At 59.8% G+C, this 26,630-nt stretch overlaps 1 protein-coding gene across 2 annotated transcripts; it reads left to right on the top strand.

The window, feature by feature from the left end:
- The first annotated feature begins 3,622 nt into the window (after positions 1 to 3,622).
- Positions 3,623 to 26,347, top strand: SEMA3F (semaphorin 3F). Of its 2 annotated transcripts, XM_054167095.1 has the most exons (19): positions 3,623 to 3,783; positions 6,808 to 6,972; positions 15,853 to 16,013; positions 16,180 to 16,242; positions 16,929 to 17,048; positions 18,428 to 18,508; positions 20,539 to 20,632; positions 21,004 to 21,123; positions 21,965 to 22,104; positions 22,184 to 22,298; positions 22,485 to 22,554; positions 22,679 to 22,823; positions 22,932 to 23,154; positions 23,987 to 24,075; positions 24,387 to 24,428; positions 24,634 to 24,791; positions 24,871 to 24,938; positions 25,568 to 25,701; positions 25,780 to 26,347. In XM_054167095.1, the coding sequence occupies exons 2-19, from the start codon at positions 6,861 to 6,863 to the stop codon at positions 26,188 to 26,190; spliced, it is 2,346 nt and encodes a 781-aa protein (XP_054023070.1). In that variant the 5' UTR covers positions 3,623 to 3,783; positions 6,808 to 6,860; the 3' UTR covers positions 26,191 to 26,347. The 2 variants fall into 2 exon arrangements, with proteins under 2 accessions (XP_054023070.1, XP_054023079.1); XM_054167104.1 differs by lacking the exon at positions 18,428 to 18,508 and having other exon boundaries at positions 25,780 to 26,346.
- The last annotated feature ends 283 nt before the right edge of the window (positions 26,348 to 26,630 follow it).

Here is a 26,630-nt window from a genome sequence, read left to right as displayed (position 1 = left end):
GGCAGGCAGGGTGCCTGGCATGCTGCCCTGCAGCTCTGACTTGCTCTGCCTGCTCCTGCCCTACAGCCTACAGGATGGTGCCAGGCTGTGGGCACCCTGGGAACCTGGAGGGCCACCCTACCACTGCCCAGCCGAGCTGGGGGGCACTGCGAGTCCAGGGAGTCCTTCCTGTGAGTTAAATCTCTGGAGCGCGGCGAGAGGCAGCTGCCGGGCAAGGAGCGGGGCAGCAGAGAGTTAAAGCAGCGTCTGGCAGGCGGGAAACGAACCGAGGGGAGGAGGGAGAGCTGGAGGAGTTTGTTTAATAGCTGGAGACAAGCTATGCAGCTGTGTAGGTCGACGGGCCCTGCAGCCCCCCCGCCCAGCTCTGCCCGGGAACGGCCCCCTTGGACCGCCCCAGGGCTGGGCAGGCAGGCTGGCACAGGGCTGGCAGCTGGGGAGCATCAGCAGCGTTATAAAAATCAAGAAAGTTTCCCCCAGCAGCAGGACATAGCAGGCAATGCCTGCCAGTCTGGGAGGGAAGGTCAGCAGCAGCGCAGGCAGCTGGCATGGAGGGCTCCCGGCATGGAGGGCTCCCAGCAGCAGAAGCCCCAGCCCAGGGTGCCAGGATACAGGGTATGCTTTGGCATCAGGGCAAGATCCAAAGGGCTGAGCAGGTTCTAGGGTCCCTGCAGGTTCCCTGGGGTGGGTGGCAGCGTGCGGGTCCCCAGGCTGGCACAGAAGGACCACGAAACCTGGTCCAGGCTTCTCCCCACCACTTGGCTGACGTTGCCCATCTTACTCCTGGCATCCTCCTCCTCCTTGTGGATACCCACCCTTGCACCCACTTCCTGAGGCAGGCAAGACAGGGATCCCTAGCCCTAGGCTTGAGATAGCAAATGGACGGCAGACAGATGGCCAGGTCATGAAGGTGGCATGGGATATGCCGAGGCATCCAGGAGCAGGATGGGGTCTCTGGCACCACCACGCAGCAGGGCCAGGGACAAGAGGAGCAAAAGAGTGAATGGGATAGGAACAGTGATGGGCATGAGGATAGGGTTGGGAATGGGGACAGGAACAGGAATAGGTAATGGAATGAAAGTGGTAGAGGGATAAGGGTGGGAATGGGAATAGGAACAGGATTGAGGATGAAGACAGGGATAGAACTGGGAATGGGGACAGAGATAGGGATGAAGTCTGGGATAGGGTGCTGAGTAGGTGGCAAGTACCCACCCCAGATTGCAGGTTGGGGAGGAAAAACCCATCTCCCAGGAGCTGGGACAGGCCCTCAGCCGTGGCCTGAACATGGCCACATTGGCGTTTTCCATGCCTGGTGCAGGGGGAGAACTCACAATGACTGGAAGGGTACAAGGGTCAGCACAGGATCAGTGGATGAAATGACCCACCCCTCAGAGAGGCTCAGAGGTGTAAAGAGGCTAGAGGCCAATTAACCTCACTAGTTAATTAGGACAGGAAGCCACAAGCTTAAACTGTAGCAAGGGAGAAGGAAGTTACGGGGAAGGCTAATTTATGATGATGGGGGCTCGGGAGAGAAGGGGTCATTAATGACTCAGTTCTGGGTTAATGATACACCCTGTGGGGACAGAACCTTTTCCATGCCAGTGAGCCAGGGTTCATGGGGACAGGGAGGGGATGGTGGGGACCCAGATACACAGCCCTGGCTCCTTTATGAGTCGCCAGGACCCCCCACACCCATTCGGGGTGCCAGGTCCTGCAGAGTGGCCTGAGGCAGGGCTAGGCACATTCTCCTGCCTGGCCTCACTCCACTGCAGCTCAAGGGAGTATCCACAGCACCCCCAGCACCAGGCAGGTAGTGGAGGGGGGGCAGGCGCTGACAGCAGCCTACGGCTGTGGCTGCCCCAGTTTAATTTGCTGCCAAATGTGTGTCACCTCCCCCAGAACTACAAACAGGAGCCAGGAAGCTGCACCGCAGCCTGGGGATGCCACAACGAGCATGGGGAGGTTGCGTGACTTGCCGTCACCACAGCCCAGCGTACCAGGGCATCAGCACAGGGGAAAGGGTGCCCCAAAGCAGCACCCAACTTGCCAGCTGTGAGGAGAGAAAGTGAGACGGGAAATTCAGGACAGCCTTTGTGTTAGGACCAGACCATAAGAGACTGGGGCTCCAAGGGGAAAATAAAACCTCTCCTTAGAAATTCTTTTATCCCAGGAAGCTCCTGCATATCATGTTTCGGGCCATTTATTTGTCCTGCTGACTGGGGCAATTATGGCTGCTATCACTTGCACACAGAGCGGCCAGTGATGAGAAGCTGGTGACAAACTCCTGGTTTTTCAGAGAAAGGCAGAGGAGAAGAGCAAAGGATGGAGCCTGTTTATTTCTGAGGAGCCATCCCTTGAAGAGGAGGTGGCAGTGGGGGACAGATTATGGCAGGACTGGGAGCAGACACCCGCTCTGCTTCTTCCTTGAGCCCCAAAGGGTGCTGGGTGACAAGGTGCCCTGAAAACTGTCCCCTCTCCCTGTGTCATAACTGAGGGGATAAAGGGGCACTGGGACAGAACAGAGGGCTATGCTCAGAAGGGCAATTGCCACAGCAGCAACACCTGCTTGTGAGTGTCCACCACTCTCCATTCCACGTCCTTTGTGCCAGGACAGCCCTGACTCTCTTGTGCCCTGCTCCTGCCCATGGAACCTGGCTTGGAGGCTCTGAAACCACCCTGGGGGAGGACAGCCCAGGCCCACTCACCCACGTGACGTGTCTAAAATCAGGCAACTTGCCCCTTCAGCACCCCTTTTTGTGCTTTCTCAGCATCCTTAACCCCTCGCTACCCAGCGTCAGAGCAGGATAGCAGGAGTACAGGAAGCAAACCTGGGATGGGACCTTTCAGGACGAGGGGGAATGTCTAAGGTGGGGGGCATGTGCCAGGGCAGTGGAATGCAGATGGGGAATGCACCTGGGGAGGAATACCTCAGGAGCCAGCAGACCTAGGAGCACGGGGACGCCGGAGGACCTATGCTGAGCAAGGATCACCCAGGGGCTGGAAGATCTGCAGAGCAGACGGATGCAGAACGGGGATCACTCAGGGGCTGGTCATGTCCCGGGGACGCCAGGAACCCAGAGGAGGGCACGGATCGCCTGTCTCCCCTGGACTGAGGGTCGGGGGACAGAGGAGGTGGGTAAGCGTGTTTGGAGGCTGCTAAAGGAGTGAGGTGGACTCCCTGCTCAAAAGAGTTGCCGTGTGTGGGAGGCGGTTTCTTGCCGGCGCTCTCACAAAGGCGCCGGCTCGCCCAGGTTCGGCTCCCCGCTGCCTCCCACCGCCGCGGGCCGCCCCCCGCCGCCCGCCTCGGCAGACAAAGGAGGGACGCCTCTTATTTATTCTCTTCCTTCCCGGGCCCGGCAGAAAGGTGGTAGGCACGGGAGCCCAACTGAGCCGCCCGCGGCCTCGATCTGCGGGCAGTCGCCTGTACAGAGCAACAAAAGGCCAGAGCCGGAGGTGAGCGGCGGGGGCGGCGGCAGCGGGGCTCGAACCCTGTGTGCCGGGAGGTGGTGGGCGGGCCTTGATTGACGGAGGCGTAACTATGCAAATGACCCCCCTGCGGCGCCCAGCGGCAGCGCACGAGCTGCGGCGCCCGGAGGGGCCCGGGCCCCGCCCCGCCCAGCCCCGCCCCGCCCGCCGCCGCTTCACGGGCCGGGGCCGCGGCGGCAGTCGCGGCCGCGAGATGGCGGGGGGCCGCGGGTGCCCGGCGCGGCGCTGAGCCCCGCGCTCAGCCCCGCGCTCAGCCCCGCCGCCCTCCACGCAGCACCCACCGCCGGGACCCCTGCAGAGGTAAGGGCGGCGGCGGCAGGGAGGAGGCCCGGTGTGGTGGGGGCGCCCCGAGAAAACTTTCCGCCTCTTAGAACTCGTGCGTGCGTGTGTGTCCCACCGCAAGTTGCCGGTGATGCGGGCAGGTGGGGTGGAGGGCACTGGACTCCCTGCCCCCGATCTGGCGGCAACAGTGGGTGCTTTACACCCCTCCCCACGCCGGCGCCTGGCAGGGGGAAGTACCAGAGTGGTGACTCTCTACCGGTCCCCCCACCACCAGTCCCCCTCGGGGCGGGGGGGACGATCCCAGGGGAACACGGTGCAGGCAGAGACAGAGGTTGGCAAGGGGTGCTGCGGCAGGGTTCGGTGGCGGATGGGTGCCCAAGGAAGGGGTGCTGGGGGTGGGAGGACACAGACCAGATACCCCCACAGCACCGTGGAATGAGTGGCGAGTGGCAACTGCAGCCCGCTGCGCGGGGACCCCAAGCTCCAGTGCGGGACGGGCAGAGCCTGGGGCGCAGGGACCATCCGGCTCTCCCCGGAGACAGGCCAGCCGTGCCGCAGGGCCGGCGGCGCGAAGTTGTGCGAAGTTATCCTCGGGTGCGAGGGACGACTGCGCTGTTCCCCTCATCGGGTTATTTTGTTTCTTAATTATTTTTCACCCTTCCCGACGGTGGCAACGCGCGTTGGGGGCATCGAGAGATGCGGCAGCTCCCTTCCCCCTGCCCATCCTGCCGGGATTGCCCTTCCCTCCCAAAACGTTTCCTGCTCGCTCCTGGGGCCCCTGGGATGAGGTGCGCGGGCAGCCCTTCCCCTCAGCACCCCCAGCCCCGCTCAGCCCCGGGGTCTCGGCTCCCTCTGCAGTCCCTGTTCTAGCTCAGAAAACCTTCCCCGAATTCCTTTGCCTCGGCGCGCGGTTGACCGGCCTGGGGAGGTGGGATGAAGCCGGGCGGGATTTTGATCTTCCTACGGCAGCACCAGCAATGGCCAAACTTTAATTCCCAAAATCCCACCCCGTCGCGAGCCAGCCCGGGTGCTGGTGGGGAGGAATGTGGCTGCTGTCCCCTGGAGTTCCCGCTTTCCCCAGAGCGCAGCTGACCCTGGAAATGGAGATTTCCCGGCCAAGGTGCGCTCCAATGGGCCGTTTCCCCTTTCGGCTTCCTTGGAATTTGCCTTTCCCGGCCGGGACTGGGTGCCCCCCGCTCGCCGCCGGCCCTTTCCCCCTCCTCGCCCTGCGCTCCCTCCTCTCCCTCTTTTCCTTTGTTTGCCATCTCGCTCCCTGTCTCTGACGCGTTCGCCGCTCCATCCAAATGCAATAGTGGGATTTGCCAGAATTATTTCCTAAAGCTGTAGGGGAGGAGGGGGGGAGGTTTGCACGGCCCGGGGGGGGGGCGGTTATTTAACTGCAACCAACTGGAGTTTTGGCTGGCGGAGGAACTGGGGGCTCGGGCTGTCCCGGCCTGGCGCTGATGGGAAGGGCAGAGCCTGGGAACGGATAGGAGAAAGGGGTGGGCAGCCTGGAAGGGGACCGAATGCCAATACAATGGAGCAGAGCTGAGTGTGTGCAGGGGGAGAGGAGCAAATCGAAATATTTATTGACTGCAAAGGCAAAGAGTGAGAAAAAATATTGAACCCCCGGGAAAGGTGGTGCTGCCGCGCCCCGGGTTGTGCTCTGCCGCTCCAGGAAGCGCGGCGCTGGAGGGGCCCGTGCCGATACTGCTGCCCTTGTCCCGCTCGGGGCTGGGGCCGCTGTTGTGGGTGCTGTGTAGCCCGGGAGGGGCCGGCCCGACCACCCGGGTGGGCTGCGGTCTGAGCCCTGGGGTAGGGAATTGCCCCCTTTGCAATTCAGCGTACATCTCCTGGGGTGCCCCGAGGGGTTCCCGGTCATGCCCCCCGGCACCGACGTGAGTGCCTGTCCCCTGTAGTGGTGCGCGGTGGCAGCAGGCAGTCCTGAGGGCATATCCTCGTGGGGGTGGCAGGGTGGGGACACCCCGACGCAGCGTGCTGGCAGGCTTTGGGTGTGCTCGCCGGGCACTCCCCGGATGCCCAAGCCCCACCAGCTACCATGGCTCAGCGCGTCCTACCCAGGGTGAGCAGCTCCCTGGGGACGAAAGGGGCTAATCACTGCGGGTCTCTCTCCAAATCCATCTTGAAGCCTTCTGGACACCCCCAGAGGGTGCTGCTTTAGCAGAGGGACCCTGGGTCCGAGGGGAGGATTGCTCTCTGGGAGGGCCAGCGGGGCACGCCGGGGGCACTGCCCGCTGTGCTGAGTCGTGCCGAGCCGTGCTGGGGTGCGTGTGTGGCTTGCTGGAGGCAGCTTGGCGGACTCCGCTCAGTGCCGGAGCCCCAGGGAGTCCAGCTGCCTGGCACACAGGCAGGGCTTTGCTTTTTCTTCTTTTTTTTTTCTAAAATTCTTTTTCTTCCTCTTTATGAAAAAAAAAAAAAAAAAGAAGAAGAAGGAAAAAAAAAAAGAAAGAAAAGAAACCCTTTTTTTTTTTAATATACTACGTTCTTGGAATAATGAAGTCCAGATTTCCTTCATGCTGGAAAGATTTGATCCCGGCTCTGCTCGCTATGGCTTTGCTGGGGGCTGGGAGGATGGGGGGGGAGAGGTGGAGGGTAGAAGACTGGGGATGGGTGCACTCCCTGGGTGCTGGTGCTGGGGGGAGCCAGCCCGGTGTTGTGGAGATGCGGTGGGCTCAGGCAGGATCGGGGGTGAGAAGAGATGCTCCTCACCTGGGCAAGACTCGCCAGCTCGGGTGGAGGAGCGTGCTGCAGTGGCGCTCACTGCCACGCTTGCCTCGCCCTGCCTGGTGCTTGGCTTGGCACCCAAGGAGGTGAGGCCGGGCACACCCCAATCCTGGACCCCCAGCCTGTAGAGCAGGGTTTGGCTGAGCCCCTCCTAAGGCTTCCAGCCCTCTCTGAAGGATGCTGAGTGCTGGTGGGTGATGAAGAGCAGGATGGAGAGATCTAGGGGCTTGTAACCCCCACAGGGGAATGGTGCATGCAGCAAACTGACATCCCTCCCTGATGTGCCCTTTTTGGCAGGCTCAGCTGCCCCTGGACTCCCCTCGACCTCAGCACCCAGGTGTGTGCCCACCATGCCCGTGGTCAGCGTCCTCCTCTGGGTCACCCTGCTGACTCTGGGCTGGCGGTCTACCCAAGCCAAGGACCACAGTTTCGCCACCCCAAGGGTCCAGCTCTCCTTCAAAGGTAAGAGCCGAGCAGTGGGAGTTGGGGGGCAGGGTGGGACCTCAAGAAGGCAGAGGAGACCCAAGAGCACCCTGGTCCTGGCTTGCCCAAGGGGGCATCACCAGGCTGCACCCCCAGAAATCTCCATGGACATCTGTGTCCCTGGGTAGCTAAGCTCCCAGTCTGCCCCATCCCAGCCTGGGGGGGTTGGTAGCCTGACCAGTCCCTCAAATATGTTTCCCCTTTTGGGTGGCTCCCTCCCTCCATCTGACACAGTGGGGTGCTGAGGTGTGGGGAGCCCCTGCTGGCAGCACCCTGAATCCAGACAGCAGTTTGACACCACCCGGATCCCCCCAGCAGCTGATATTAATGCCTGGGAGCTGGCAGGGATCTGGAAGAAGCAGGAGGAGATGATGCTGGGGAGAGGGCAGCTTAACCCTTTGGCTGCTTGACCCACCCAACCTGCTCTGGGAGCCAAGAGGGACCTCAGGTCAGCTTTGATGTGAACATTGGCAGAAGGGTTGGTCCTGAGCCAACTGGAGCACTGAGGGCGGGCAGTGAGGTAGGGCTCAAGGTTTCAGTCTCAAGGAGTGGAATAAAAACCTGGTCCTTTCAGCACAGTGTATTCAGTGCTGCTGTTTTCCTGAGCCCCACTGGATGTGTCTCAGCCTGAGGATGCAGGTCAGGAGGGTGACAGGCACACAGAGCCTTGTGTCAGCTTCCTTTTGGGGTTGCCGAGGCTGGCAAGTCTCTGGGAGAGCTGGAGTCGTGCTGCCTGCGCCCCAGCTGTGCCATCCCACCGTGCCTTTGCCCTCTGATCGTGTACTGAACTGGTGAGCCTGGCACAGTGGCAGAGCTGGTGTGAGCATGGCTGCTCCGGTCCAGCAGAGCCCGGCAGGAGGGACTGAGGGTCTGACAGCGTACACGACACAGGCAGGGTGAGCCGCTGGTGTTACAGGCTGGTCTCGACAGGAAAAATGGCTGGAATGAAGAGGCTGGGGACAAGCCCAGGCTGGAAAGGAGTGAGCTATTCCTCCCCACATGGCAGGCACCACTTTCCTCTCCAAAAGACTGTTTCAGAGGGGTTTGAGGTGCTGCTGAGGCACTTTGCCTGCTGCCATTTCCCACCCAAGAGTGTGGCCCTTGTCCTGCCTTGGAGCATCTCTTCCTTGCAGCCATTGCATAAGGAGGCTTTGGTGTAGCCCTGTCTGGACCCATTGCGCACCACCCCGGCAAGGTGTGTGTTAATGCCTGTCACTGTCCTGCAGCTGCCATTGTGCCCCAGGAGCAGGATTAATTCCAGATAAGCATGATTAGACCTGCTGTGCTGCAGGGAGGGGCAGGGGGGTGCTGTTCTGGGGTTGGTTCTTTTTTTTAACTCAGTTTGGTGGAGCAGAGGACCCTGACTGTGCCCAGGGACCTGCAAGAGTCACCCAGGTGCCCTTGTCAGGATCTCCAGTTCTCCCTCCTGCCTGGTGTGTCTGGGAAGAGAGCTGGTTCGCATTGACACACAGCAAAGGAATGCCAGTGGCATGCCGAATCCAAGCACACTAGGATTGGGAAGAGATGCTGTTTGTCCCTTCCCTGCCCATGCTCTTGCAGTGGTGACAGCGGAGAATTAGTCCAGGGTCTTCCTTGGGGGCCAGGAGCCACATATGAAGCTGCCACTAAGAAGCTTCCTGAAGCTGATAATCTGCCCACAGCCTCCTCAAAGTTGTGAGAGATGTGGGATGGCAACAGCTCTTCCTGGCTGGTCTCTTGCATGGGGAGCTAGGGCTGGTACCCAAATACGCAGCCCCAAATTCTCTGGGTCAGCTGCAGGTGGTGAGGCTTGGTGTGATGGGAGCTGAGCTGTGGGACACTGGTGTGATGAGTTGGGCTGGCCTGCAGAGGTGCGACTGAGGTACTGCAGGACACCCAGAGGTTGCTGGTGTGAGTACTGCTGGAGGGATGCTGCTGGGTCTGAGTGCAGGTCCCCTCCAGTAGCATCCCTGGGCTGAGGCACTGCCCGGTGGGACTGAGGTGGCTATAGCCTTGCAGTGGCAGCCGGCAGGGTGCTGGGGAAGAAGCGGCGCTGGTGGGAGCAGCTACCTCCCTGTATGTGGTGTCCCCCCACCCTGGCGCCTCGCCTCAGCCACGCTGCCTGGAGCCAGGCCAGCCTCGGGAGCGTCTCGGAGTTTGTTTGCCTTTGCTTGTTATCGCGCGCCAGAGGCTTGTCGCAGCTCCCCGGGGCCTGCGTCATCCTCCACAGAGCCCCAGCGCCTACCAGTGCTCTGAACAATAAATACATAAAATACCAGCACCGGGGGGAAGGGGCAGGAGCTGAGCTCCTTCACCTCACTGCAGGCTGATGGGCTGGACGGGCTCATCCTTCAGTCCTTCCCCTGGTCCCGTGATGCCCACAGTCCCCGTTTGTCCGTCCTCCCTCTCAAGGCTTTCCTGTCTGTGTGTCAGCGAGAGGAAGGTGGCCGGCACGGAAAGAACAGCGCTGGGAGCGGCTCCGGCGCAGCTCCCTTTTGCCAACAGCTCTTCCCAGATCCCGGCCTGGTGCCGGCCAGAAATAGGGTGGATATTTTTAATCATCTTCTTGCTGACAATTCCCTCCCCTCTCCCATACACATCCTGTGGCCCCCTCTCCTCCTGGCCTTCCTCTGTGCTGGGGGCTTGGGCACCGCAGAGGTTGGTGCCTTCCCCACGAGGATGCAGGAGGTGATGACGATGATGATTGTGATTCATCCCTCTGTGTCCTGCTTTCTGTCCAGCGTGGGAAAAGCATGCGGGAAGGAAGGGTGGGCTCTTGCCCCACATGGCTGCGGGAAGCCCTTGAGATCAGGGCTCTCTGGGGGGCTTCAAAGCAGGAGGTGCTCCTTCTCACCTCACGGTGACAGGAACAGCCATGCCAGCACCTCTTGGAAAAGCCATGGCAAAGGTCCAGCTGAGGGGCAGCCCTGGCCGGGAGGGGCAGGGTGAGAGGCAGGGCAGTTCCTGCAGAGGAAAAAAACACTTTTAAAAGGATACGTTACGTATGGAGTCTCCTCTTGGCTCTGTTGCCAGCCCCCTGTGTGACCATGTTCTTCCTTGCCTTGTGCCTCAGTTTCCCCTCCCACCTTACTGGCATCTCAGCCAGTGGACATCAACATGTTTGAATAAGGGTTTGGGGTGGCAGATGGCTGGAGGGGAGCCCAGCAAGGGGTTATGTCTCTGGGGCCATCCAGGCGCCCTCCTAAGCTGCCACAGCTGTGGGCACTGCTTGGTGACAGCAGGCAGGGATAAACATGGGGGGGACATAGCAGGGCATAGGCAGGGCCAAGGGGACAGCTAGTCCTGGGGACATGCCAGGAGGGCTGGCACCGTCAGTCCCCACACTGGTGTGAGTCAAAGCATGCACTGGACCCCTCATGCTGCTCCTACGCCCCCTCCAAATTGGAGGGGATGCCATAGTCCCCTCTCCTGTGCCCTGGGGGACAGGAACATGGGGCTAAGCCCTGCAACCCCTAAGAGGATTTCTCTGGCTGTGGCAGTGGGGGGCTGCTGCAGCAGGGCTCCCACCCACCCACTGAGACCGGCTGCCGCCAGGACTGAGCCCCACAGGCTCCAGCTGCGAGGCTCCATAAGCTCCTTAACATCCCCCCCTCAAAAAGAGCCAACTGTGATTTCAGCTCCCCAAGCCAATATCTAATAAGCTTGTTACCTCTCAAATTAACAACGGGCCTTCTGGAGCAGCACAGCCAGCATGGCCCTTCCTGGGGACCTGGCATGTCATTGTCATCCTCCCAGTCCCTCCTGGAGCATCCCAGCCTTCCCAGCAGGGATGGAGCTCATGGCCTGGAGAAGCAGCCACCTTCCCACCCAGTGCTGTGTCCTGCTCTTGGGGGCTGCAGATAGAAATAATGCCAAAGACTTAAAAAGGACCCTGATAGGGTGGTGAGTGGGGACCCCTCAGCTCAGCCCTTGGCTTTTGGGGAGATTGAAGTGTTTTTTACAAAGCTGAGCTCCTTCCTGAGGGGATTTTCCTGCTGCTGGAGCATCCCCTGTCTCAGGTACCTGATGGGGACCAGTGTCCTCACTGCTGAGCAATGCTGGGGGAGGACAGGACCCCCCCCTGCCAACGATGCTTGCTGGGGCACGTCCCCGTGCAAACATTTTGAGCAGGCTTACCATGGGATGAGTCAGCGGTTTCAGCTGAAAAAATGTGGGGTTTCTGGGTTTTTTGTTTCTGTTTTTGCCCTGTGCCCAGCCATCTGGGTGGTGGTGGTGGCAGGAGGGAGCACCAGGCTGGCCCTGCTTTCATCCCAAGGGATCTGACCCAGGCGGCCATGGCACCTGTCCCCTGCTGCGGGGGCTGGTGGTGTGGATGCCGGGTGCCAGTGCAGGGCAATGTTCCCAGAGGGGCTGGGGATGGATGGGAGTGGAAGGCAGCAGTCAGGAGCTGGAGCCATTTCATCTCCCAAGCCCTGGCAAAACGGCTTCGGTTTCCTCCCACCTGTGAAGCGGTTAAATGGGAAAAGAGCTTGGCTGGGGGCCACGGAAATTCTCTTATTACATGTAATTAGCTTAATTACATCATAAATAACCCATCAAGGGGTAGTGGAGTGACGCTGAAACAAATAAGCAATTCTGCTTTCATGGGGTGACCCACCCAGCTCTTTGATCAGCCCCAGAGACAGCGAATGCTTTAAATACTCGAGGGGACACGTCCAGCCCCCATCCCTCTCCCAGCATCGCTTCCCATCCCTTTCCTGCACTGGTACCCAAAAAGCTGCATCCCACGTTTCAGGCGGGAGAAATAGGAGGGAGGGGAGCACCTCCAAAATTTGGGGCACACTTACAAATTCGTGGGTTAAAACACTGTGGGGTGAAGCCAGGATTTATCCCTGCCAGGCCAGGCTTCTGTGGGATCAGCACTGGACTTCTCCATCGGCATTTGGAGCGAATTCATTCGCCCCCATGCAAAGAACGGGCTTCTGAAACCGCTGCCAGCAGGAGCGGGGGGGAAGGGGGGGAGAGCAGTTATTGAATATAAACACGCCGTGTAATTTACATGCTAATTATGTTGAATGCGCTACAAGCCCATAATTAGAAACTAATTAGGTGAGAGAGCTTGTAATTGGTTTTGGGGGGAGCAGCAATGGTGCACCTGGGGAGGTGACCGGCTCCATTAACTCTTCATGCCGGCACCCTGGTGATGTTTGGGGGGTGGGGGGAGGGATTTGAAGGGTTGGGTTGGGGTGAACAGCTTCTCTCCCCCGGGGTGCTTTGTTTATGGAGGACCCCCGAAGTCTCACCCTTGCTTTGGGGATCAGCAGCGGTCTCTGTGCCAGTGGGCAATGGGTAGAGGCTGCTCATCCCTTCCCAATGGGGCGGTGGTGGCGGCCAGCAAGGATGAAGGTGTGGGCAGCTGCTGCTGGAAATTCAGCCCAGATTTGGCATTAGAGGGGGAATTTGGCTTTGCAGAGATGTAATCAGGCAGTGCTGCTCACCACTGCTGTGGCAGAGCTGAGCATCTCCCCACGCTGCTGGCCAAGGGTCTGATGAATTCCTGGCCATTGGCATTGCTCGAGGGTGGATGGTAATTAAATCTCAAGGCCTGAGGCCACCAAATGATGGTGAGGAGGGAAGCTCCATGGGATGCTTTGAGGGGACAGTCCTCAGGGAGGCCACCCTGGCTGCCATACTGGATGGCTCCTGGCTCCAGTGCTGGGCAATTAAAATGGGATTAGGCTCCTGGCCAGCCAGGGGAGCTCAGCCTGTGCTAGGATTGGCAGCAGGGATGTAGGAGGAATATGCTCATCGGGGCGCATCAACTAACAAACCTCCTCCCTGCTCTGTCCCCAGGGAACCCCAGTGGCTGCTGGGGGCAGGTTTAGGGGCACAGTTGTGTTGGGGGATTTGATGGGGAGGGCACAGGGTGGCAGCTCAGGAGGTCAGAGGTTGAAGCAGAGACTCGCCCATCCCTCCATCCTACTTGGTGAGGGCGTCACGGGGCAGTGGATCCGTCACGGCCCCTCTTTGGGGGTGCCTCTCTGATCGCTGGGGCATAGGTGGCTGAATGGGGACTCCACTGAGGGTCTGTGGCCCTTTGTGTTCCTGTCCCTGGCCCCTGCTGAGTCTTGGTGCCACCCATCCTGATGGATGTGGGATATCTGGGACCGCTGCTGGGACCTTCTGTTGCCGGTGTCCTTGGTGAGAACAAGGACAGGAGTACATCCCCGCAGGGAGACTGCATGTAGTGTCCTCTGGGCAGGCAGCAATGGCTGGCCATTCTGGATGTCCTGACATAGAGGCTCCAGCTTGGTTTAACAGCCATCCCTGGCTCTGCTTGCACCAGGGTCGTCTCTGCCCCGAGCTGGATGGCTGGGCACACAAATTCAGCACTGGCTGCAGGTCCCCTGCTCTGCTTGCGTCACCCTGCTGCAGGAGTTGCCCTTTCCTGACTCCCAGCTCTGGTTCTACCAACACCAGCATCCTTCCAGGGGAAGCCTCAAGAAATTCTTTCCATGCCCCCAGGGCATAGGGCACATGTGGGCACACACACTGCGTGGGTGCACATATCCAGGCCTGCACTCAGTGGGGCACACACGGTGTGGGGCACACATCTATGCATGTTCTGCTGTGTGGGACACACACATGCACCCCCCCGTGTCATGCTGCACACGTGTACAAGCCATGCTGCACACGTGCACACACATACAGAGCACTCGTGGCACAGCTGCAGGCCATGGGACAGGCAGGGACTGGACCCTGTGTGCCATGACACAAGCAGGGAACAGCGTGAGACAGTTGGGGGATGCTCTGGAACAGGCAAGGGACGCCACGGGTGGCCAGCAAGCCAGTGCTGGCAACAGGGAGCATCTGGAGCCCAGATGGGAAAGGCAGGAGGAGGACTGCTTTAGAGCAGGCAAATGGGCAGTCCCCCTCCAGCCCCCCATCCAATGCATCTCTGCTATGGCAGGGACACTCCTCTGCCTGCAGCCTGACCTGCCAGCTCCTCTGCATGCCCATGGTGTCCCCAGCAGGTGGGAAAAGCCCCAGGTCAGGGGACTGTTGATGTCATATCTCATGACACCATTTCCCACAGTGTGCCCTGGCGGCTTTCTGTCCCACACCAGTCTCACTGCCATGGCTGAGCAGTGCCAAGCAGACTGCAGGTGCCCTGCCACAGATCTGGGGTCTGGGGGGCACCACTGCCAGCTGTGGGACAGTGGGTTCTCTCAGTGACACCAAGAGGCACTGATCTGGCCATGTGTAGACACCCCTGTGTCCCCTTCATGTGGACTCCCATGAAGACCCTTGCTTTTGCCCTGGTCAGCAGGAAGCTGTTTGCCATACTTGCTGTGCAAACACTTGCTGCCAGATCCCAGCCCACCCCTGGGGTGCCAAGCAAGGGGATGCCCAGGGCTGTGCAAGGAAGTCTGTGGCACCACCAAGGTGCTAGAGTGCAGGGCATAGATACCTCTTCTACTCCCTAAAGAGAGCAGCCCCTTGCAAACCCAGGGTGCCCAGGAAAGGAAGGGACCCTGGGGATACCCGTGGAGCTGGCAGGCAAGAGGTCAGGGATCTGCAGGCACTTGGCATCCTGACTAGGAAGAGCAGCTGGCCGCTGGAGCCCTCCCCGGCCCTGCCTGGAAGCTGACGTGCTCCTTCCCTCTTTCCTGTGCTCCTTCCCGCTCCGGCACCCAGCGCCTGCGCCTGGCATGCCCCTGGGAAGAGGGACAGATGTGGCGGCATGGGGATGCTCATGGGGCCACCATCTCACATGGGAGTGACATCCAATGGCTGGGGGTGCTATCTGATGGCTGATGTAGACATCCAAAGAGGATGACTCCTCCAAAGGGAGTGACATCACCAAAGGGGATGGCCTCTAGGGCAGATTATATCCCATGGAGGTAGCATCTGATGACTGCTGGTGACATCTAAAAACAGTGGCATGTCCAAGTGGCGCTTCCAAAGGGCAAGCTTACATTGTGTGGGAGTGGCATCTGATGTCTGGGAATGGCTTCCAATGGCTGTTGGTGGCATCCCGAGGGGTGGCACCTCTAAAGATGTGACATCTCCAAAGGGCTGGCGCTTCCGAAGGAGTGGCATGCAGGGAAGATGTCATCCCATGAAGGTGGTATCTCTTGGCTGGGATGGCATCCAAAGGAGGTGACACCTCCAAAGGGAGTGGCACCTCCAAAGGGGGTGGTACTGAGGGTAGACAGCGTCTCGTAGGGGTAGCATCCTGTCTATTGCTTTGCCCTGGCCCCTGCCACGTGGTCCTTGGCACCGACCCACATCATCTGCAGCACTTCTGCCTTCCATCTGGCTGCCTCATTGCACTTGTGAATATTCATGACCCTCATTATCCTCTTTCACTCGTTGCTCCCACACTTGGGCTAAAAATAGCTTCCCAAGGGGGGATGGGGGACGCAAGGCAAAGGAGAGATGCATACCCTCCCTGGAAGCTGGCTTCTTGGGGTCCCAGCTCCCTCATCTGAGGAGCCTCTCTGGGACATGGAGTCTTAGGGAAGAAGAGGGACAATGCTGGAGATTTTGGGCCCTACGGGCTCTTGGCTGGGATGCCAGGGAGCCTCCTCTTCAGGAGCTTCTCTCCCTGATATGAGGTGCTGTGTCTCCTTAGCCCAGGTCATGCTGCCTGCTCCCCTGGCCACTCTTGATTGTGCCAATCAGCCATGAGAATCTCTGTTATTGCCCCATGTCCTCCACAGATGTGGCAGCATTGTGGTGTGGTGCTCCTGGAGGGGCTCGTGGTCTAGAAGTTGAGCACTATGGTCTGGAAGGTGGGCACCTCCTCTCACAGGATGCCCTGCGGCCAGGACCAGGCTTAGAGTCCGGGGCAGGGATGGCAGCAGGGAAGGCAGAGGTGCTGGGATGCTAACACCTGCCCCTTTGTGCCCGCAGAGCTGAAGGCAACGGGCACAGCACACTTCTTCAACTTCCTGCTCAACTCCAGCGACTACCGCATCCTGCTGAAGGACGAGGACCATGACCGCATGTACGTGGGCAGCAAGGACTACGTCCTCTCCCTGGACCTCCACGACATCAACCGCGAGCCCCTCATTGTAAGCTGCCATCACAGGGCCAGGGGGCAGCTGGAGGGGTCATCCAGGCACCTGGGGAGGCAGTTTAGATACCAGTGCAGAAGCTCAATGGGCAATGCTGGTGGTGGTGGGGAAGAGGTGAGGCTAACTGGGAGCCCTGGTCTCCCCTGGGCTGATGTCTTCACAGATCCATTGGCCTGCATCCCAGCAGAGGATCGAGGAGTGCATCCTGTCAGGCAAGAACAGCAATGTGAGTGGCCACCACAAATCCCATTCTGATAGTGCAGGGGGGTGCTGGTAGCTGGCACTGGAGTAGGATATGTGTCCCCAAGTCCTACCCTGGAGAAGCCATGCCCCAGTTCCCCTGTAGTACAGCCATGCCAGGATGGGCTGGCACTCCATGGTGCCTGGCAAAGTCATGCCACCCCTTCAGTCCCAGCCATGCAGATCATGGAGAGCTTCCTGGGCAAGTAGGAGGCCAAGCTCCTGGCATCTAAAGCTGAACCTTCCAGTGTAACCCCTGACCCATGCTGCCCATACCACATACCTTCCCACAGCTCATGCCAATCTATGACCTATACTGACCCATAAGCCATCCCATGCTAGGACCATAGCAGCCCGAGCCCCATGCCAATCCACGTCTTCATGCTGTCCCATGACCCAGACCAGTCCATGACCCATGCCAGCCCATAACAATGCCAACTCATGACCCCACCCCAGCCTAACAGCCCCATCCAAGGTACCAGGTCAGCCCATGCCTCATGCCAGCATTCCACCCTTCTGGCTCCTTGGCTCGGCTTCTCCTTTCCCCAGCTCCTACCTTGTGCCAGGGGATGGACCCCATGGTGCCTACCACAGCAGGGGTGCTGAGAGGCAGTGGGAAGGGGGATTCCCCTTCCCCATGCTGTGGTTGGCACCCCCTCCTCTCCTTCCCAGGGCGAGTGTGGCAACTTCATACGTCTGATCCAGCCCTGGAACCGGACCCACCTCTACGTGTGCGGCACTGGTGCCTACAATCCCATCTGCACCTTTGTCAACCGTGGGCGCAAAGCCCAGGTGAGGGGTGGGAAGGATGAGGGTGCTGAGCTTGTGTCTGGCCCTGTGGTGCCAGTGCAGCCACCATGGAATGGCAGGAGGGTGCAGGAGTGTGGCCTGGCATGTCTCAGCTCTACCAGGTGGTATTGGGAGGGCTGGGGGGCAGAGGGCTGAGGGTCATTGTTGGCCTAGGGGGTCACCATGGCTAACGGTGGTGTGCTGCCGAGTGGAGCTGAGCCATCTCCACAGACCAAGGACTTCCCAGCAGAGCTGGATTCCAGGTTCCATGTGACATGCCCTCCCACCTGGCCGTCTGCAGCCACTACTGGATCCTCACCAGACTGAGGGACGTCCCCCCTGCCTCGACTTCCACCCACCCACTGGGCTACCAAGCCCCTCACCAGAGGATGCTTGGCACCACACTCAGCAGCAGGAGAACGGTGTCAGGGATTATGCCAGTGCACGCAGCCATGTCATGGATGTCCCTGGATGGACGTCACCTATCTCTGAAGACCATGATGCATAGCAAGAGGGTGACGTCAATGCCACGTACCGCTGGGCTGGAGGTGTAGGCAGATGGAGTGCTTTCAGCACAGCCCTGGCGGGAACCATTCTCTGCAAGTAGCAATGCGGGCATCTTGATGGGTCCCAAGCTCTGCAGGGCATCCTTTCCCTCTGCACTGGAGTGGCAGGTCCTGGACTGGGTCCTCTCCCAGGTGGCAGGTGCCACTAACCCAAGCCAAGGGAAGAGCACAGCGCTGGACATATAGAGGACAGGCATCTGCTTCAGGGCCCTCAAGCCTGGTGTGATCACCAAGAGAGGCAGATGCTGCTTGGACACTACAGATTGGGACTGGATTTGGACCAGATTAGAACCCAACTGAGCAATGGCAGCATTTGAGGAGGACCAGGAGTGTTGGTGCATTTGAGGCCAGCATTGTGTGGCTGCTCTAACAGAGCCAGCTGCAGTGTGACAGGAACAGGGCGTTCCAGTGCCCCCATGGTGTCAGTAACTTCACCCATGCTGCAGCTCCAGCACCAAGGCATTGCTCCTCTGCACCAGGGCCCTGCCAGCTGGGTTGCAGGTGCTATCTTTGCATCCCCACATCTGAGCCCAACCTGGACTGGCTGTGGGCAGCTGCCTCTCCACTCTCCCCTACCCCATGCTGGGGCACCCCAGTTCTGTGTGAGAGGGTGGAATCCATCCTGGAGAAGCTCCTGCGGGAGGCCAGTTCAGCCCAGAGCATCCAGGGATGCCCACTAGTGCCTTCTGTGGGGATCACAACTCTGCTGCTCTATGGGCACCCATAACCCCAGCTCTTGGGGTCCCCCACCCACCCCTGCCCTAGGGGTTCCTTCCCCCTCTGGTGCTAACTCTCTGCCCTGCTCCTTTTCCCCAGGGGTTTCCGCCGAGCCAGCCAGGAGGCCAGGAAAGCAGATCCACCGAGGGTCCCCTCAGCCCGAGACCAGCACAGAGCAAGGTGGGAACCAGTCTGGGAGCCCGCCGCAGCCGTGCCCACCTCTCCCTGGGCATGCCAAAGCCGCGGGCTCTTCCTTCCCACCGGCATGCATCCAACCCCTGGGTCGGGCACCCCATACCATGGGTACCCCTGCCATCTTCTTCCCTCTTGGCACAGCATCTTCTGGCCACCAGCCTGGCACCTGCTCTCCTTCTCACTAACTCTTTTCTCCCTAGCTCCGTATGGGCACCTGTGGGGGACACTGTCAGGAATGGGGCCTCTCCCTACCACTGGCAGCTTTGCTCAGCTCCAGGCCTGCTGTGTCCCTTGGACGTGGGACTACAGGTCAGCAGAGCCGTGGGGCTTGAGATGGTTCAGGGGAGGATTCCAAGGCGACATGCAGGAGGTGTTTTGATAGGGTCTACAAAAACATCACTGAGCAGCTGCCCCAGGAAGGGGTTGTGCCATCCCAGAAGGCAAGCAGGCACGGGGAGGCAACTGGCTTCTGAGGTCACCCAGTGTCCTGCCCTCCCTGACAGTGCCACCCACTGAGCCTCTCCCCTCTGGACTAACATGGGTCAGTGCATGGGCCAGGGACTGGCAGTGCTCCTCTCTGCCAGTCCCTCTCCTCTGAGGGTGGGTGCTCAGGGGGCAGAGGGCGATGCTCAGCTGTGAGGATCTTGTCAGCTGCGGGCTGCTCCAGCTGCGCACTCTCACCGTGGGGAAGTGCCATTGCCATTTTGGCCTCCTTGGGTGACACTGGTTCCTCCCTCCTTGCTGGAACTGGTCCCAGCTCCCTGTGCCCTGGGCAGATGCTGAATGGGGACTGCTGGCACCTGCTTTCAGGCAGTTCTGATGTTTTTCAAGGCACAGTGCTTGCACTGCAACAGCTTGTGGGTTGCCCAGCTGAGAGGTTGTGACAGTATGGCTGGCACCAGGGCTGCACTGGAGAGCTAGGTTGTTCCTCGTGCAAAGGGTTTTCCCAGCTTGGGAATGGGACTGGTGCCAGACAGAGATGTTTGTGATGGTGACAGTGGCACAGGTGGCAGAGTGCAGCAATGGGGATGGTAGAAGTATGGCCATACCCACCTCTGAGGCTGAGCTGCCCTGGTTGTAGCTGGCATGAGCAAACCCTATGCACAGTGAGCATACCAGGTCCCCACCCAATGCTGGAGCTGGGACCTCTGTTCACTTCTTGATGGAAGGTGACCACCATCATGCCCATCATCCTTACATCAAATCCAGTGCACAGGGCCAGCAGTCAGCTCCAAAGGCCTGATTTGGTTGCCTGAGGTTCCCCCCTGCACCTGAGTTCCCCACGGCTGCTTCACTGTAGCTCTGGGACTCCTTTCACCAATGGCAAAAGGTGCCCTGGCTGGGCCAGCCCAACCTTAGCTGCTGCCAGCTGGCACTGGCAGAGGATTTTGCCTGCATCTCTGGGGGCAGTGTGGGTTTCGCTTCTGGGCAAGAACATGTGACAGTGCTGGGGATGGCACAAGAAGGCTGAGGCAACAGTGGGGACAAGACTTCCAATGGCATGCGACGAATCTGCCAGAGCAGATGCAGCACCACATCACACGCCATCCTGGTGGCACCCCTGGAAAATGGGTCCTGGCAAGAGGAGCACATCGGGTCCCACAGCTGAGCTGTGCCACTGGCCAAACCCTGCCTGCTGAAGCTGCTGGAGCTGTGTGAGCTGGAACTGGTCAAGTGGCAACGGGTGACACAGATGGCCAGAACAAAGAGGTGCTTGGAGGGAGATGTTTGCTCAGAAGTGGACCTAGAAGATGAATACCCCCTTTCGGCCAGATCTCCAAGTGGTGGAGGGCATGGAGGAGCATGGAGGAGAACCCAGCAATGCTGGAGGAGTAGCTTGTGCTGGCTTCAGCTTCTCAGGAGACCTCCAGACTCCTGTTGTGGACAGTCTGCATTGATCCTCACCACTGGACTCCATCCTGGAGGAGGCTGCCTCTCCTGGTGGATTTCAGAAAGTGCCATGGGCACAGAGGGATGAAAGTCTAACCAGCTCCTCGGTTTACTTCCTTCTCCAGGATTATATCTTCTACCTGGAGCCGGACAAGCTGGAGTCAGGCAAGGGGAAGTGTTCCTATGACCCCAAAGTAGACACCGTCTCTGCACTGATCAGTGAGTCCTGTAGCTTTCCGGGGCTGGTGCTGCCTGCGCCGGGCAGAGAAAAAAGGCAGGCAAGATGGGAGGGCTGCTCCCACTGCCTTCCTGTGCTGCCCAAACATCCCCAAAGAGCCTGCTTCAGCCACCCCTGCCTGCTCCAGGTACCTGGGATGCCCAGTCCTTGGGCATCTAGCCCAGTGGAGGTGGGAGTCCTGGTTACAGGCCAGTGCCAGCCTCTCAAGCTCTGGGATGGCCACAGGCAGTGGGTCTTGGTTACTGGGTGGCTACCAGCCAGGAGGGGCTGGATGCAGTCTGGGGCAGTGGGAGAAGGTGGGTAGATGGGACTGGTGAGGAGACCCCATCTCATCTCTGTCTGCCCTCTGCAGATGAAGAGCTCTATGCTGGTGTCTACATTGACTTCATGGGAACGGATGCAGCCATCTTCCGCACCATGGGCAAGCAGACAGCCATGAGGACAGACCAGTACAACTCCCGCTGGCTCAATGGTGAGGCTGGGTAGGGGGATGGGGGGTTGGATGGGTGGACAGGTGGTGGATTGGATGGGGGGATGGAAAGTTGACAGTTGGCAGTTGATGGATGGGTGGGAGGATGAGGGATGGATAGGTGGGGAGTGGATGGATGGATGGAAATTTAGGCAGAGGAGCAGAGGGGTAGCTGTGTGGAGCAGTGACAGACAGGCTAGCTTTGCGGGGCAGTGGGAGCAGCCAGGCGGTGAGAGGTGGGGCTGGCTCTGCTGGAAATTGTGCATGGGTTTCTGTAGGGCTGAGATGTCAACCATGTCGCCTGCAGTCAGTGACCCCAAGCACTCATCCTGCCCCCCTTGGAGCACCCCTGCCTGCGGGGCAGCAGCTGAGTAAACACGGCAGAGCAGACGGGATGATCCTGCCAGGCTGGGGAGCCAACGGGGCAGTAACCTGAAGAGGGGGAGCTGTCAGCGCAGGCTGGGCACCAGCTGATGGATGGCAGGGAAGAGCTTCCTGAGAAGCTTCCAGGCTGTGTGGTTCCTCCCCAGGGGGGAAGACTGGTTCCCACTGCTGTGCTTATAGAGCTGCTGGAACTCTCTACCCTGTAGACCTCAGGAATGCTCCCACAGGCCTCAGGGATGCTTTGAGCCCTTCCTGGAGCACCAGCGTCCACCAGAGAGGCTCAGTTCCTCGGCCCCACCTCTGCAGCGCTGGTCCAGATCCAGCTCTCACCCTGTGACCGCAGCCAAGCTTTTCTAGGAGCAGGGCAAGGCCACAGGAGAGGGGGCTTGGCATCCCACTGCGGCACAGAGCAGAGGGTGCTGCTGGGCTAACAGCGCCATGCCTTGCTGTGCCGTTCCAGACCCAGCCTTTGTCCGTGCCCAGCTCATCCCCGACAGCAGCGAGAGGAATGACGACAAGCTCTACTTCTTCTTCCGGGAGAAGTCGGCCGATGCCCTGCTGAGCCCTGGGGTCTATTCTCGCATCGGGCGCATCTGCCTGGTGGGTGGAGCAGTGGGCAGCAGGCAGGGGGGTGGGCACGGCACTGTCAGGGCTGAGCACTGGAGTCCCTCCATTGCAGAACGATGATGGGGGCCACTGCTGCCTTGTGAACAAATGGAGCACCTTCCTGAAGGCCCGACTCGTCTGCTCCGTGCCGGGACCAGATGGGATTGAAACACACTTCGATGAGCTTCGTGAGTGAGCAAGGAGGGCGATGGGGCCTTAAGGGGTGTCCTGGGGAGGGCTGGGGACCCCCTTGCTGCCCCTCGCCTCTTAATCTTTCATGGGGAGCTACTCTGCCCCATGCCCTGGCGTCTCTGGGTGCAAGAGTGTCCCTGCCCTATTTCCCCATGGTCATATACTCATCTTTCTGTCCCAAGAGGATGTCTTCATCCAGCAGACTCAGGACACCAAGAACCCTGTTATCTATGCTGTGTTCTCTGCATCGGGGTGAGTTCTGAGCCTCCCTGCATGGAGGCGTGCAGGGGAGGGCCCCAGCTGGGAGGGAGTCCTGGCAATGCCGCCGTGGCAGGCAGTGCCAAGCCAGAGGGCAGCAGCAGGTCTTTCCTCTCAGGTCGGTCTTTAAGGGCTCTGCCGTGTGCGTCTACTCCATGGCTGACATCCGCATGGTCTTCAACGGGCCCTTCGCACACAAGGAAGGACCCAACTACCAGTGGATGCCCTACACGGGCAAAATGCCCTACCCTCGGCCAGGCACGGTGAGTACCCCCTGGGCGTGCGGAGGGAGGTGAGCTGATGCCTGTCAGGCAGCCGACGTCCTCGCCCGTGCTGTCGGTCACTGAGGCCTGGCGCCGTTTGTGCCGCAGTGCCCTGGGGGGACTTTCACCCCGTCCATGAAGTCGACCAAGGACTACCCTGACGAAGTGATCAACTTCATGCGCGCGCACCCGCTGATGTACCACGCTGTCTACCCCACCCACCGCCGCCCGCTGGTGGTCCGCAGCAACGTCAACTACCGCTTCACCACGGTGGCCGTCGACCAGGTGGACGCGGCGGACGGGCGCTATGAGGTGCTTTTCCTGGGCACAGGTACCCATGCCGCGCACCGCGGGGAACGCAGCATGCTCCGGCGCGGACCCGGAGGGCATGGGCACCGCCAGGGCTGGCCAGGGCATAGTGCCCTCTGCCATGCTAGAGCAGGGTGAGGGGTTGAGAGACCCCCACCCCCAAGATCCCTGCCCCTTCTCAAGGCTTCAGCCTGGTTCTTCCCCAGCCCCGGTGCCCATCCCACAGACCCCACCATCCGGCTTGGTCCTTTCTTTAGCCCAATTCCATCCTGAGAGCAGCAATCCATCGTGATACCTTCCATCCTAAAGATGCCACCATCCAGCTTGCTCCTCCCTCTGCCACAGTGCCCATCCAAGGGCCTGCCCATCCAGCATCATCCTTTCCTGACCCCAGTGCCCATCCTACATGCTTCCTGTTGCCCACCCAATGCCCACCATCATCCAAACTCATGCCTCTCCTGTCCAATTGCCCATCCTAGATGCACCAGCATTCATCTCTGTCCTTCCACAGGCCCAGTGCCTTTCCTGGGGCACACCATTCCAGCCCAGTGCTTCTCCTGCTCTAACACACATCCCTGAATCCCTGTGATCCATCCTGGTCCTTTCCCTGGACCAATACCTATACCCAGCTGCTGTCCCCACCCTGCTCTGGGTGATGGCAGTCCCTCCACACAGGCAGTGACCTGAGCCAGTATGCCACACCATCTGCTGCATCAGGAGAGAGATGGGGATGGGCCCGGGGGGGATCCTTCTTTCCCCCCACCCCATCAGGGACCCTATTCCCTGGAAGGGAGGGCATGGGTGCCTAGAGGTGACACTGACACTGAGCATTTGGGCACCATGATGTCTTGCAGATCGAGGTACCGTGCAGAAGGTCATAGTGCTCCCCCGGGATGACATGGAAACGGAAGAGCTCATGCTGGAGGAGATTGAGGTGTTCAAGGTAAGGAATGACCTGATAGCCACCCTCTGCTGGGTGTCCTTGACCCAAGGGGGTGCCCTTGGGACATCAACCAACCTCTTGGGACACCATCCAGCCCCCTGAAGCCCCTTGGGACGTCACCAAGCAGCTTTGGGCACCAGCCACCCCTTGACCAGCTCTGGAGGGGCCCCAGGCATTGGTCTTACTGCCTACTTCCCCCTTGCATACCTGCCCCCTGCCTGCCTAAGCTGCCTGCAGGGGGTCTGGGATGCCCACCCCAGGGCTGCAGCATGAGGCCAGGGGGTCACCCCTCCGTCTTTGTTCCTGTCTAGGTGCCAGCACCCATCAAGACAATGACTATCTCCTCCAAGAGGGTGAGTCACAACACACAGATGGCATCATGGGCAGATCCCATAACAGGCCCAGCCACCAGAGTGGGAGGCATGCAGGTCAAACTGGCTCAAGTGGCCCCAGGTGTCTTTGGTGTCTTGGCCACTCCCAGTACAGGGAGGCTGCAGCTCATTCTGGGGGGATGGGGATGAGATGGCATTTCAACCTATGCTCTTTGTCCCCCAACAGCAACAGCTGTACGTGTCCTCAGCTGTCGGTGTGACCCACCTGGCCCTGCACCGCTGCGACGTCTACGGTGAAGCCTGCGCCGACTGCTGCTTGGCGCGGGACCCCTACTGCGCCTGGGACGGCAGCGCCTGTACCCGCTACTCCGCCTCCTCCAAGAGGTACAGGGGGTGGGGGAGAGCAACAGGGAGGGACCCCCAGCCAACAGGCTCCCCCTGCTCACCTCCAACCTCTCCACAGGAGGAGCCGGCGGCAGGACGTCCGGCACGGCAACCCCATCCGCCAGTGCCGAGGATACAACTCCAATGGTGAGTGAGGGCTGGGTGGGACATAGCCCTGCAGAACCAGGGGCTGCGGGGTGGCTTGTGGAAAGCAGGGGCAGGAGGGAAAATGCCCTGGGGATTTGATGGTTGTGTGGGTGGACAGTGTGGAGAGAGGGATGGATGGATAGATAGGTCGGTGGGTGGATGGATGGATAGATGGTTGGGAGGAAGGAAGGAAGGACAGACGGACACATGCACTGGGGACAAGGAGGAACATAGATGGATGGACGCAATGGGGATGAGAATGAGTGCTAATGGATGGGTCAGTGGGTGGGTGGGTGGATGGATATATTGGAGAGGAGAATGACCATGGATTAATGATGGAGTCATTGAGAATGGAACATGGATGGATAGATGGATATGCTGGGGAGAAGTATGACCACAAACTGATGTGTATGTAGATGGGTGGATGGGTGGGTGGGTGGACACCCTTGTGGAACTTTGGCTACGCTAGCAGAGGAGGTGCACACGTGCTGGGTGGCTGGGGATCAGGCAGACCTGTGTCTGGAGGTGGACAGGAGCTCTCCCTTGGAGAGCCAGTGGTCAGGAGAGGAGTGCTGCAGGGCAAGGGCACAGAGGCACATGACCTGGCTGCCTATGGCCTTCCCATGCAGCTAACAAGAATGCGGTGGAGGCTGTGCAGTACGGGGTGGAGGGCAGCACTGCCTTCCTGGAGTGCCAGCCCCGCTCACCCCAGGCCAGTGTAAAGTGGCTGCTGCAGAAGGACAACAGCGACCGTCGGAAAGAGGTAGGGCAGAGCGCTGTACTGGAGGGTGCCAGGGGGTGCCAAGCAGCAGCCAGCTGAGCAGTGCCATCTCTTCCCCAGGTGCGGGTGGAGGGCCGGGTGCTGCGGACAGAGCAGGGCTTGCTGCTGCGTGCCCTGCAGCTCACCGACAGTGGCCTCTACTCCTGCACTGCCACCGAAAACAACTTCAAGCACACGGTGACCAAGGTGCAGCTCCGTGTCCTCAGCAGCCGTGCTGTCCACGCCGTGCTGGTCCAGGCAGAGACCCCCCCTGGCCTGCCAGGTGCCCCCACGCCCCGCTACCAGGACCTGCTCCAGCTCCTCACCCAGCCCGAAATGGGACTCCTGGACCAGTACTGCCAGGGCTACTGGCGGCACACGGCCGCTAGCCCTCCCCAGCCGCTGGCTGGCCTCAAAGCCAAGGAGCAGCAGGACCAGAAGAAGCCTCGGAACCGCCGGAATCACCAGCCAGAGACCTATGGGCATACATGAAACCATCATCAGGGACTTTGCTAGCACAATGGTCTATTTTTCCCTTTTAATATTAAAAATATCTATAAATAAATAAATAAATATATATCTACACACACACACATCCACACACACACACACGCAGACATGGGTGCCCCCCCACCCATGGATCTTTATTTGGAGGTTGTACATAGTCACTGGGGTGATCTGACACCTGGCCCAGGGGAGGAGCAGGGCCCCAGGACCCTGACATGTGGGGACTGCTGGATGCCATAGTTGGGGCACAGCACCGTGCTGGGGGCTGGAGGTGCCAAGTCCCCGTGTAGGAGGGGGTGATGCCCTGGGGAAGGTGACAATCCCCAGCCAGGGTGGAAAAGGCAGGGGGAGAGGTGGCATTGGACGAGTTCTGTCCTCTTCAAGCTCTGCTGGGCCCCCACAGCATCATAGAGTAGAGTAGAGTA

The sequence above is a fragment of the Dryobates pubescens genome, chromosome 1 (assembly GCF_014839835.1).
Source record: "Dryobates pubescens isolate bDryPub1 chromosome 1, bDryPub1.pri, whole genome shotgun sequence".
Lineage (NCBI taxonomy): Eukaryota > Metazoa > Chordata > Aves > Piciformes > Picidae > Dryobates > Dryobates pubescens.
This window is presented reverse-complemented; position numbering and strand designations above follow the sequence as displayed.

Excerpts from the sequence above, each read along its gene's own strand:
- SEMA3F (XM_054167095.1), top strand. The coding sequence starts at position 6,861 with ATGCCCGTGGTCAGCGTCCTCCTCTGGGTCACCCTGCTGACTCTGGGC. Across the intron at positions 17,049-18,427 it reads ACCGTGGGCGCAAAGCCCAG|GGGTTTCCGCCGAGCCAGCC; the intron begins GTGAGGGGTGGG and ends CCTTTTCCCCAG. Across the intron at positions 22,555-22,678 it reads GCTGTGTTCTCTGCATCGGG|GTCGGTCTTTAAGGGCTCTG; the intron begins GTGAGTTCTGAG and ends CTTTCCTCTCAG.